The 13014-nt window shown below is 36.7% G+C and overlaps 3 protein-coding genes across 3 annotated transcripts in view; 2 read left to right on the top strand and 1 right to left on the bottom strand.

The window, feature by feature from the left end:
* Positions 1-3908, top strand: part of spidr (scaffold protein involved in DNA repair) — a 34733-nt gene extending 30825 nt beyond the window's left edge. Inside the window, exons 12-13 of the mRNA XM_016238034.1 lie at positions 2528-2578; positions 2665-3908. Of these exons, the coding sequence (XP_016093520.1) occupies positions 2528-2578; positions 2665-2781 (168 nt within the window). The 3' untranslated portion in view covers positions 2782-3908. The remainder of the gene's footprint in view (positions 1-2527; positions 2579-2664) is intronic.
* LOC107554665 (CCAAT/enhancer-binding protein delta-like) lies at positions 3743-5084 on the bottom strand. Its single transcript, XM_016237252.1, has one exon. It carries the CDS (start codon positions 4903-4905, stop codon positions 4057-4059), a length of 849 nt encoding a protein of 282 aa, XP_016092738.1. The 5' UTR covers positions 4906-5084; the 3' UTR covers positions 3743-4056.
* A 2902-nt stretch (positions 5085-7986) lies between these two features.
* LOC107554683 (DNA replication licensing factor mcm4-like) overlaps positions 7987-13014 on the top strand; it is an 11933-nt gene continuing 6905 nt past the window's right edge. Inside the window, 5 exon segments of the mRNA XM_016237271.1 lie at positions 7987-8072; positions 8927-8984; positions 9101-9235; positions 9329-9492; positions 12804-12905. Coding sequence (XP_016092757.1) covers positions 8939-8984; positions 9101-9235; positions 9329-9492; positions 12804-12905 — 447 coding nt within the window. The 5' untranslated portion in view covers positions 7987-8072; positions 8927-8938.

The following is a 13014-nucleotide window of genomic DNA, read 5'->3' on the forward strand; positions in this document are numbered from 1 at the left end:
AGCAAAGGGTCTGAATATTTAGGACCATGTGATATTTCAGTTTTTCTTTTTTAATAAATCTGCAAAAATGTCAACAATTCTGTGTTTTTCTGTCAATATGGGGTGCTGTGTGTACATTAATGAGGAAAAAAAATTAACTTAAATGATTTTAGCAAATGGCTGCAATATAACAAAGAGTGAAAAATGTAAGGGGGTCTGAATACTTTCCGTACCCACTGGATATGTAATAAAAAAACAAAATGAAGTGAAGCAGATAATAATTTGCATTAATTTAAATAATGTTAAATTTTCATTATTTCAAAATAAAATCATGTCCAATTTTTCTGCTATTACAGAAAAATCTGGTTTATTTTTTTAGTAGAATAAATGCAATACAGCAGACAGTTTTATGACATATAAATGCTATCGGATTTTAATTTTTGTTACAGAAAAATCCAGGTCCAGGTTTTTTTTATTATTTTTTTTTAAATAGAATAAATTAAATTCAATACAGCAGACATTTTTATGCTATATAAATACTTTACAGTTTAAATAATTTACGTTAATTTAATTTAAATGATATCAGATTTTCATTACTGTTACAGAAAAATCAGGTCCAGGTTTAAAAAAAAAAAAAAGCATAAATTAAAGAGTACAGCAAATACTAGTATGATATATACATACTTTATACAATAATTTGCATTCATTTAAATGATATCAGCTTTTGACTTCTGTTAAAGAAAAATCATGTCTATTTTGTTTTCAAAGCATAAATAACAGCAGACCTAATATAATAAATAAGACAAAGTACAGCAGACATTTTTATGATATATAAATTCTTTACAGTTAAAATAATTTGCATTCATTTAAATATCAGATTTGTATTACTGTTATAGAAAAATCGGTCACACGCTTTATTTTGAGGTCCAATTCTCCTCATTAACAAACCATTAACTATGACTTTTGCCTCGATAAACTCCTAATTACTACTTATTAATATTTAGTAAGGTAGTTGTTAAATTAGGATTAGGTATGTATGTAGAATATGGTCATGCAAAATATGTGCTTTATAAGCACTAATAAACAGCCAATATGTTAATAATAGGCATGCTAATAAGCAACTAGTTAATAGTGAGAATTGGTGGTTACACTTTACTTGAAGGGGTGTGCATAAGACTGACATAACACCTTCATAATCATGACATGACATCTACATAATCATGACATGATACAGGTCATGAATGTGAAGGTTTTTATGCATATTTATGACAACTGTCATTAAGTGTCATTCGCTCAGTTATGTAATTTTTAATGCAAAGATGACATTGTTTGAGATGTCTTTGTTATGGGCTATGGTTAGGGGTAAGGGTAGGGGTAGGGTTAGGGTAGGGTTAGGCCAAATAATGTCATATTTGCATTAAAAATGACATAACTGAGCGAATGACACTTAATGACAGTTGTCATAAACATGCATAAAACCTCATTCATATTCATGACATGTGTCATGTCATGATTATGAAGGTGTCATGTCAGTCTTATGCACACCCCTTCAAGTAAAGTGTTACCGAATTGGTCCCTATACGTGTTACCGAAAAATCAAATCCAGGTTTTTTGTTTTGTTTTGTTTTTAAATAACATGAAGTAATTTTTTTTGCACATAATGATAATGTGAATGGTATTTTTTCGCATGATCACGTCATATTTAATGTCATAAAATCATATTAGTAAGTTTTATTCATGTAAATATATATTTTGAGCTGATATATGACGTAGACCACTTCACGACAGGTTTCGTGTTTCGATTCTTTTCATTCTGCTCTCTTGAAAACAAACTCTAAGACATCTGTGTCTACATCTCACATGACATTAAAATGATGATCATAAACACTTGAGAAAGTGAAGCTAGCATGATTTTATCACTCGTGCAGAAATGCAAAAGTTTTTCATCTAGTGTTTATCTTCTTTCTGTTTTATTTCCTGGAAATTTCAGCGAAAGCGGAGGGTCACATATTATGGAACAGATTTAACAAGATATCTCTCATACGTTATCAGAAATGAGTTTCACCCACAGAACCGGAATGAAGTTTGTGACAAGTTTGGACCACTCAGTAAATGATGAGGCATGAAAGGGAAAGTTTATATGTTCTGGTCTTAAATGTAAATAAATTAAATAAGAATCATTAATCAACACTGGTCTTGCCTTGTGAGTTTCTGTGAGTTTTGTTATTTTGACTGGTTTCTTAAGCTCAAAATCTCACAGTCTTAAGTTTATATTAACAAGAATTTACTTAATACTAAGCCATTTTTATAATGCATTTAGTTTTCACTATGCAAAAGAAGCCTGTAACATTATTTTGTCTAATGCTGTCCAGCGTAAATGTCTCAAGATGCTTGATTAGACGAGGTCAGAGGGTTGATTTCCTGAGGCCTTCAGAGTCTAAATGATTTCCAGGGTTGTCTGAGTTAACAGAAAATATTTATGTTTTTTTCATATTCCTGCCTCATCGCATGAATCCGATTATGATGTTAATGCATTCATGTGTTTCAGTTGCAGCAAAAGACCATTACATCTCTTTTAAACTCAACAAGCTGTACTGAGGTAAGATTCTGGACTAGCAGTGTGAAAGTGTCAGTCATTTAGAACCATTTCTGTTTTTAATTCACAGTTAATTGTTTGTTTGACAGGGTTACAGTGTGGAAAATGTTCTTGGGTCGGAGATCGGTCCTCTCAGCGTCTTCGTCCACGTCGTCAACAGAAGTCACACTGTTTGGATGGGTTTGGAGGAGTGTGACCTGCACTGATTACTAGCACACTTATCTGTTCATTTCATGGTTTAAAAAGAATTATTAGTCAACACTAGTCTTGCCTTATTTCCAAATGTATGTAAATAAGCCCAAAAAGTGTAGAGTGCTAGAATAACTTTATCAATGATCATTCTGGAGCCTGTAGTATTTTGAAACTGTTAAGAAAACCAGAACTAATAATATTAGTATGAAAGATGCTCATGTGATGTCCAGTATCAGCTGATAAAATATTTTTGTGTTGTCAATCAAATGATGGCATCTATATTATGGTGGTGTTTAAGTTAATTGTACAGTAATTGATTTATTGCTCTCTATGACAGCTGAACACCTGCATCCACTATAAATAAACGTTTTATGCCACCAGATAACTGATCAAGTCATTTTCATGACAGATAAACCAATATTATTCCTTCAATTGGTTTTATTCCTAATTTGACAATAAGCACACAATAAAACCTAATATGTTCTATGAATATTTATATTATGTTTAATGATTATTATTAATTATTTATGCCATTGAATTAATTCTATGAATGGGTCTAACTGTAAACTAGGATCAAATGCTACTCCTTTTGTATTCACCTGTGAATACCATTGTTGTTGTTTTTCTTTTTTCTTTCTAAAAAGTTGCATCAATCCGTCAAGTACCTGTGTAGTAGTTGTAGCCCTTATTTACCAACTTCTATTTAAAAGCATAACCAGCAGCTTCAGAATTTATCTCGAGGTCTGGCAAATTAATCTGGAATTTGGAAATGTGTCTCTCTAGTGTTTACCACAAACCTTATTTTATTCTTAAATCCGAAATCGCTGTTCCTTACAACCCACGTGACTTTAAGTATTACATTTCAAAATCTACTCACGAATCATGATCCCGTCGAGCTGATTGACAGCTACACCTTTCAACAGACCACGCCCCCTCAGACCCGCCCCCGTGCACACATGCGAGTTCACATGGATCTTTTTGGAAATTTCACTTCGTTTTATTATACATTTGTACACACTGTACAATTTCAAACATGCTCTGGCATTAATAGGAAGTTTTTGGCAATTATAAAACGGGTACCATAAAAACATATATGAAGTTTTTTCTGTAATAATTTAGAATACAAAAACATTCACAAAAATAATCACGACGACACCATGCGGTGCCAAAGTCCATCATCCAATGTGTAACTTAATGCAAGTCTGCTACAGAGGAACATAGTAATTCAAGTTCACTGAGGTATGTTTTTGGCAAGGTTTTTGGGGCGCTCTCTCTTTCCCCGACGTTCGTCACCGACTGTCAACAGCCGCGCGCGCCGCAGTCCCAAACGAAGTGTCTGGCATGTGTTTGAAGAAGTTTCTGAGGCTGCTGAGTTCTCGCGTCAGCCGATCGATGGTTTTGTGCAGGCGCTCGTTGTCGGCGCTCATCTCGAGCATCTTCTGCTGCATCTCCAGGTTGCGGTGCTTCGCCTTGTCCCTGCTTTTACGCACGGCGATGTTGTTTCTTTCGCGCCGCTGCCGATACTCCTGACTGTGCCTGTCGACTGACTTCTTGCCCCTTTCCTTTCCCAGCCTCCTCTGGGTGACGGGTTCTGGCTCTGGTGTGGTGGGAGGTGTCGGTTGACCCGTGTGCATGAGGCTCACGTTCGTCTGCGCGCACGTCTCGATCTGAGATGGTAAGGACGAGGACAGTTCGCTGTCGCTCCAGTCCGCCTCCTTCTTGATCGGTGCGCAAAACGCGCCCTTGCCAAAGCCCCCATCCTGGCGCTGCAGCCTCTCCGCGCTCTTTTGCGCAAAAGCGCTCGGCAGGTAAAAGCCGGGCTTTTCTTGCTTCACGGTGTTGTTGAACAAGTCTGCAAAGAGCTCGTCGTTGCAGATCTCCAGAGGAACCGTGGACATGGACTCGATGTAGGCGCTGAAGTCGATGGCGCTCTCATCATCGTAGATGGCAGGCGCGTTGCTGAGCTCCATCATGCTGCTGCTGTTGTTGTTGTTGTCCTCGGACGTGCCATGCTCTCCCCCGGATTTGACATCCCCTGGCATGACTTTATTGTCATAGAAGTTGGCAGGCTCCATGGCCCAGCTCATGTTGCATGGTGGCGTTACGCACTGCGAGTCCAGGTTGTATATGTCAGACATGGACGCTGCGAAACTCAAACTCAATCAGCAGATACCTTCCTCGTCCCCTTGGCAATCCTCAAAAGGCGTATTTTTTCACGCGCAATCACACCCTGTCTCGCGCAACTAGCGCGTATCTCCAAAAGTCTGGCTGTCTTGAGCAGCAGGTGTTAAAGTCCTCGTAGCTCTCTATCTAAACTCTGCTGTCCGCGCGCTTTAAGTACGAGCGCTCGGCTTGCGTCACGGCATCACCGCCCCCTTCCAGAAGCCAGTGAATGTCCAGCGTCAGTCACATGTTCCGCCTGTGCTCCTATTTGAGGAGACTCGGGTGTGTACGAACGCCTACCAGCAACTTTTAAGAACAGCCTGTCAGAACTTCATGCTGTAGGACATGAGGACGTGTTTGAATGCGTATGCATGTGTGGAAGAACATAGCAGTGAGAGAAAATTAATTTTAATGCGCCCCTGCCAGCATATATACACATACATCAATTTACAAAAAAATTATTAAAAAATAAAATTAATTTAAATTGAGAATTTTTGGGGGGGGGTTTGTTCGGGTTTATTATTAATGTTATTAGGCTATTATAATTATGGATTTTCGTTCACATTTATAATAAAGTAACAATTATGTATTATTAATGTTTTGATTATCATCAATATTAAAAATTATTATTATTATTATTACAGTCATGGCCAAAAATTTTGGCAGTGACAAATTTTGTGTTTTGCAAAGTTTGCTGCTTCAGTATTTGTAGATTATTTTTCCACATTTCTATGGCATACTGAAAGACAATGATAAGCATATCATACGTTTTAAAGGCTTTTATTGGCAAAAAAAAAAAATATATATATATATATATCAATAAAAATAATAATACGAGTCAATATTTACAGTGTTGACCCTTGTTCTTCATAACCTCTGCAAGTCGCTCTGGCATGCTGGATATTAGGTTCTGGGCCAAATCCTGACTGATGGTGATCCATTCTTGCCTTATTAGTTCTCGGAGTTGATCCCAATTTTTGGGCTTCTGCTTGTCCACGCGCCTTTTGAGGACTGACCACAGGTTCTCTATGGGATTGAGATGTGGGGAGTTGCCTGGCCACGGTTCCAAAATTTCAATGTAATGATCTTCGAGCCACTTCTTTATCACTCGGTTTTTTTTTGGAGAGACATGGCTTCTTTGCCGCCCTTCCTGACACCAGGCCATGTCTGAAAGTCTTGGCCTCACTGTGCGTGCAGATGCTCTCACACTAACCTGCTGCCATTCCTGAGCAAGCTCTGCACTGCTGGTGACACGGTTCTGTAGCTGCCTCCTCAGGAGGAGACGGTCCTGCCGCTTGCTGGACACTCTGGGACGTCCTGAAGACTTCTTCAGTCGAACCGCTCTCCTTGAAGTTCTTGATGAGCCGGTAAATGGTTCTTTCAGGTGCAATATCCTTTGTAGCAATTTCCTTGCATGTGAGGCCATTTTGATGCAACACGATGATGGCTGCACGTGTTACTTTGGAGGTAACCATTGCTAACAAGAACACAATGATTGGAAGCGCTTCTTCCCTCCTTTTATAGCAATCAGTCTGCTCTTACAATCTAATTAGTATGATAGTGATTTCACCTGACTAGTACTCATTCACACACTCTAAGAAATGCTGGGTTAAATACAACCCAGTGCTGGGTAAAATAGGGACAAACCCAGCAATTGGGCTGTTTTGACCCAGCGGTTTGGTTAAATGTTTAACCCAACCTTCTGGTTAGTAACCCAACCGTTGGGTCAAAACAACCCAATTGCTGGGTTTGTCCCTATTTTACCCAGCACTGGGTTGTATTTAACCCAGCATTTTTTAGAGTGCACTTTCACATGTGGTGCTGATATGATTAATCAATTAATGTTAGCTGGTCATTTTGTGTCAGGATCAAAAAACAGTGAAATTAAAAAAAAAAAAAAAAAAAATTTTTGTGAAAAGTTCATTTTTTTGGCCAATGAAGCTTTTAGCAATGATTTCAAATGCATCTGATCACTCTACACAATAATCTAGAAGCAATGTGAATGAACACCACAACAGCTTAAGCAGCAAACTTTGCGAAACACAACATTTATGTCACTGCCAAAACTTTTGGCCACGACTATTATTATTATTAATATTATTATTATGAGTATGTATGTGTAGAAAGAAGGATCAGTGAGAGAAAATGAAATGAATGCGCCATTTTCAACCTTCTTAAATAAATAAATAAATACATTTGAATAAACAAATTAAAAGTAATTTTTGTTTTGTTCGTATTTAATATTGTTGTTGTAGTTTGTCATTCATATTTGTGGTGGTGGTAGTTATTATTAGCCTAAGTAATTTTGTTGGATATGAAGGCATGTTTGGATGAGTAGAAAGAAGGATCATCGAGAGAAAATTAATGTAATACGAATACAAATATAGTTGGTTCATTATTATTAATATTATTTTCATTATTATTATTAACTGGGTGTTTAGCCATTTATTCATTTATCTATTCACATCCATGTCTTTGGGAAGCACATTGAACGTACAAATTCAGTACAAGCAGAATATAAATTGAAACGAGAGTCGAATTAAAGCAAGAAAGTTATTTGTTGTTAATGTTACATTATTTCATTTTTTTAAGTTTTAAATAATTTTGCCGTTATAGAAGTAATACAAATTACAATTAGTTTTATTTTCCTGCCTTATGCATGCATTAATAAATAATCTTCATTAATGGGGCCAAAATGTCATTCATAATTCTTTTGAGGATGGCACAGTTGTTTTTCTATATGCATTCATATTGTGGCACTTCATCTTGTCCACATGGACATCTAGTGGATATCAGAGGAATCGACTCTATTTATTCTGCCTTGATGTTCTTTCCCGCGAAATCTTCGGGCGATACCAAACAGTTGATGAGATTCGTTTATGTCACTCATCCTAGAATTGTCAGTCTGCCGTTAAGAACGTTTGGAAAAGAGTTTATTGTAATTTTAAGCATACGTAACTGCAATTTAATTGCGTAATCTAAGAAATAACGAGTTATATGTGATTTAAGCACACGCGTGTCTAACTTCTCCCCCTCTCGACTGATAGTGAGGAGCGTATTGTTGGTTGGTCCAAATTTCCCCGCGAAATTGACGTCACAAGACAGTTTCGCGCCACCGTTCAGAAGGGAACCCGTGCGAACGGTAAGTGTTATATCTCTGTATAAACTCGTTGTGTTTGAAAGGAAATGTAATCACGATAACCTATAAACAGATCTTGGTCAACTGGACCTTAACATAGTGCGTTGTAGTTGAAAATAATAGTTATTCTGTGTTGTAGTTAAGACTATGTTGTGTCATTGTTGTGGCTGATGCAGCGTGCTGCTAGCCTCTCACTCTTCCAGTAGAAATGTAGCAACTCAAAGTCACTGTACATCTTTGAAACCTTCATAATAAACTCAATTTCTTTTTTTTTCTTTTTTTTTCAGATGTGCTTACAAAATAGATGTGCTACGTAGATTTACCGATTTAGTTGAAAGATTAAGAAGTTTAGGTATTTGGACAGACAGTTATTGTCTTCCCTGAGCATCTCATACAAGCATTCAACTTATTTAGCCTAACTAAACTTAATTTTTTTTATGTTGTGTTTAGCTAGATATGTTTACTAATAAGTGTTTTGTGGTGCAGTGTTATGATGAAGATGATGTCTTTCATTCTGGATAAATCATTAGGCCTAATGTCATAATATAATATTTGCATAACATTTATGATTATGATAGTTTATATCAACTTAAGTCGTAAGTCATTAACATGATAAATGAGGTATTAAGTTTCATATATGCTGAAATTGTTTGTGTATGAAACGAACCTGCAACTCTTTGAATTCGATGTTAGTGCACATTAAAAATTAAATAATTGTATATTTAATATTATATAATTATAAACTTAATATAATTTATTAATGTAGTAAATAATATTTATTGTTTTGTAACATGATTTAGAAATCGTTTTAATGAATTTTGGTTCCAGTTCATTAATTTTGAGATTTAACATTTCAGTTTTGAGTCAAGATGTCTTCACCATCATCCCAGAGCCGTAAGAGAGACCCCCCGACCCGTGAGTTACATTGACTTTGCATGCACACATATGCTGGCGAAAAAATTCTGATCAGTTCCAGACAGGTTTGTTTTTGACAGTTGCTGCATGTGAACGGTGTCTGTGTGTGTTTGCAGCTGCTAGCGAGGACCCTCTCTCCCCTCCATCACAGCGGTCGAGGGCTCATGACACGTCCACAGAGCTTCAGCCCATGCCCACGTCTCCAGCCATGGACGTGTCGCTGTTCTCCAGCCCTGTGGCCCCGCGCTCTGGTGCGGCTCGTATTCAACACCTTACTTGCACTGAATCGAATAGTTTATGCAGCTAATTTGAATTAGGAAAACATCAAGATGTGTTTTATCCAGTCCTGCAGAGTGAGATTGATGCGAGTTCTCCGCTGATGTACGGCACTCCCAGCTCCAGGGTAGAAGGAACGCCCCGCAGCGGCATACGTGGGACCCCGGCGCGTCAGCGGGCCGACCTGGGATCTGTCCGGAAAGCTCCACAGGTCGACATGCATTCGGAACCAGTGAGTGAAAGTTACGGTTTCATTTTGAAAAAAACAGAGTTTAATTTTTGCATTTTGGCTTACTGGTAATAAAAGTGATTTATTACATTTACGTAGTGCTGTATTTACATAATATATCTGTGTGTACTGTGTATATATAAATACACACACATACAGTATATATATATATATATATAGAAAATATTTATGTTTATATTATATATAAATAATACATATTTTTCTTAAATATATACATGCATGTGTTTGTATTTATACATAAATATACACAGTACACACGCATATATTATGTAAACAAAAACTTTTATTTTGGATGCGATTAATCGCGATTAATGGTTTGTCAGCACTACTAAATACAGATACATAAAAACACATGTTTAATTTTTGCATTTTGGCTTACTGGTAATAAAAGTGATTTATTACATTTACGTAGTGCTGTATTTACATAATATATCTGTGTGTACTGTGTATATTTATGTATATATAAATACACACACATACAGTATATATTTTGAAAATATTTACATGTAAATATTTATATTCATATAATTTATATTTATGCCAACACGGTTGGAATAAATATATTTAATATAAAAATGTAACATATTTTTCTTAAATATATACAGTACATGCATGGGTGTGTATATATACTTCAGTCATGCTTTTGTGCATCAGTGTCATGTTTCTGCTTTTGTATTTATGTATATTACTATATGTATTTATATATACATAATAAATGTACACAGTGCACACATATATTATGTAAACAAAAACTTTTATTTTGGATGCGATTAATCGCGATTAATCATTTGACAGCACTAGTATGTGTACATACAGTGGGGCAAAAAAGTATTTAGTCAGCCACCAATTGTGCAAGTTCTCCCACTTAAAAAGATGAGAGAGGCCTGTAATTTTCATCATAGGTATACCTCAACTATGAGAGACAAAATGAGAAAAAAAATCCAGAAAATCACATTGTAGGATTTTTAAAGAATTAATTGGTAAATTCCTCGGTAAAATAAGTATTTGGTCACCTACAAACAAGCAAGATTTCTGGCTCTCACAGACCTGTAACTTCTTCTTTAAGAGGCTCCTCTGTCCTCCACACGTTACCTGTATTAATGGTATCTGTTTGAACTCGTTATCAGTATAAAAGACACCAGTCCAAATTTTTATATATATATTAAATTTTTCTTAAATGTATACATTCATGGGTGTGTATTTATATATACACAGACTTATTTTGGATGCGATTAATCGTTTGACAGCACTACATTTAACACCTCATGATCAGATACTTCTAATTGTTAATATTTTACTCTGTTGTGAGTATGGACTTTTTTTTGTGGCTTGTTCATGAGCATCAGGCATGAGATCAGCTAAGGGCAAAATTATAATGTAATATAATATTCATTCATTATCAAAATTCAAAATCATTTAAATTATTAAACAAATCAATGAAGTAATATGTAATTACACTATTGTACTGGGTCATAATTCAGGTCAGAAAATATGGAAATCCAAATTTAATTGAAGTAACTTTAATCTAAGTAAATCTAAAAATATAAATATTACCTAAAAAAAAAAACTAAAGGAAAATCTGAAATGTTGCCTTAGCAACTAACTGAAATAAGTTGAAGCACAAAATGTATTAGCTGTAAATAAAAATATACTAAAACTTAAATGAAACCTAAATGGTCATATTTAAAATCTACAAAAACATAAAATTAAATGAAAGCTGGAAATATAAAAGCAATTTCATATAAATTGAAAGCAAACTATAACGGAAATAAATTATACCTAAATAGTAATGTTTGAAAAAACAAAAACCAATAAAACGCATAATTACTAAAATTTTAAATATTTAAATGAAAACTGAAAATTTAAAGATTTAAGCTAATTCAATCTATTAAAGGGGTCATATGATGTTGCTAAAAAGAACAGTATTTGGTGTAATGAAATGTTTATGCGTTTTAAGGTTCAAAAAACACATTATTTTCCACATACTGTACATTATTGTTTCTCCTCTATGCCCCGCCTTTCTGAAACGTGTCGATTTTTACAAAGCTCATCGGTCTGAAAAGCGAGGTGTGCTGTGATTGGCCAGCTATCCAGTGCATTGTGATTGGCCGAATACCTCAAGCGTGTGACGGAAATGTTACGCCCCTCACCATACTGTGATGATGCCCTGTCAGGCTGGAGCGATGATTCAAAAACATGAAAAGACATTATAAACGAGGCATTCGTTACATCCAGTGGGGACATAATTAAGCATTATAATGACTTATACTGTCTTTTTTTGCGTCGCGCCGCGTAAACATAAAACCATGTCTGCATTTGTGATCGGAGAAATGACAAACAAGCCCTACTCTACACTGCTCAAAAAATATTATATATAAATGTATAAATATAAAAAACGTTTACAATCTGTGAGTCAGAACAGCCGGCATTGTAGTCTACTCTACCAGGATCAGGAAACAGTCCTCCATAAAATGTGCTGCACACATCTGAATATTTGGGTTGAAGTGTTCTGGAACAGTGTTGTAAATACAACTTAACCACTGATTTCTAGTCGTGACCATTTTTGGAAGGCCAAACAAAGTAGTTTCGCTTACACAACGAAACACGGCGTCACACACGGTGGTCTACAGTGAGCAGAGGCCGGCGGCTAGAGTGAGGAACGGCTAGAGTGAGCGGAGGCGGCGGGCTTGAGTACGGCGCGGCCAGCGGATTCGACAAAGGAGGCTTGCGGAAACCACATGTGACGACCAGCACAGATCAGCTCCAGGCATGACGAAGCAGATATCGTCCTCTTTGGAAAGACCAAACAAAGTAGTTTCGCTTTCACAACGAAACACGGCGTCACACACGGTGGTCTACAGTGAGCAGAGGCCGGCGGCTAGAGTGAGGAACGGCTAGAGTGAGCGGAGGCGGCGGGCTTGAGTACGGCGGGCCAGCGGATTCGACAAAGGAGGCTTGCGGAAACCACATGTGACGACCAGCACAGATCAGCTCCAGGCATGACGAAGCAGATATCGTCCTCTTTTGGAAGACCAAACAAAGTAGTTTCGCTTTCACAACGAAACACACAGCGCCTTCACGACATGGCGGCGGCGGCAGCAATACAACAGCGAGAATAAAAGTTACGCCTTCTTTCTTTGCGTGAACATTTGGGCGGCGTTATGCAAATCTTCCCACATTTAAATCGCATCAAATGACCCCTTTAAAAAATATGGTAGAATTTAATTAATAATTATTACGTTGAATAAATAACTTATTAATAATAAAAATGAATACAATATTTTGACTTTCAGCCGTCTGGAGACGCAGTGGCCGGCAGCGAGCAGGGTGCAGGACAGAGACTGGTGATCTGGGGGACTGATGTCAATGTGGGAACCTGCAAGGAGAAGTTTCAGGTGTGATTGCGGTCTCATCCACAGCTGACTGGCAAAAAGCTTTTCTTCCATGACAAAATGATCATTGGTTTAAAATCTGTGGTGGTCTTTTTTTTTTTTTTTTTTTTTG

The sequence above is a fragment of the Sinocyclocheilus grahami genome, unplaced genomic scaffold (assembly GCF_001515645.1).
Source record: "Sinocyclocheilus grahami isolate Dianchi unplaced genomic scaffold, SAMN03320097.WGS_v1.1 scaffold19.1, whole genome shotgun sequence".
Taxonomy (NCBI): Eukaryota; Metazoa; Chordata; class Actinopteri; order Cypriniformes; family Cyprinidae; genus Sinocyclocheilus; species Sinocyclocheilus grahami.

Bases quoted from the DNA above. Each gene is read 5' to 3' on its own strand.
- LOC107554665 (XM_016237252.1), bottom strand. From the start codon at position 4,905: ATGTCTGACATATACAACCTGGACTCGCAGTGCGTAACGCCACCATGC.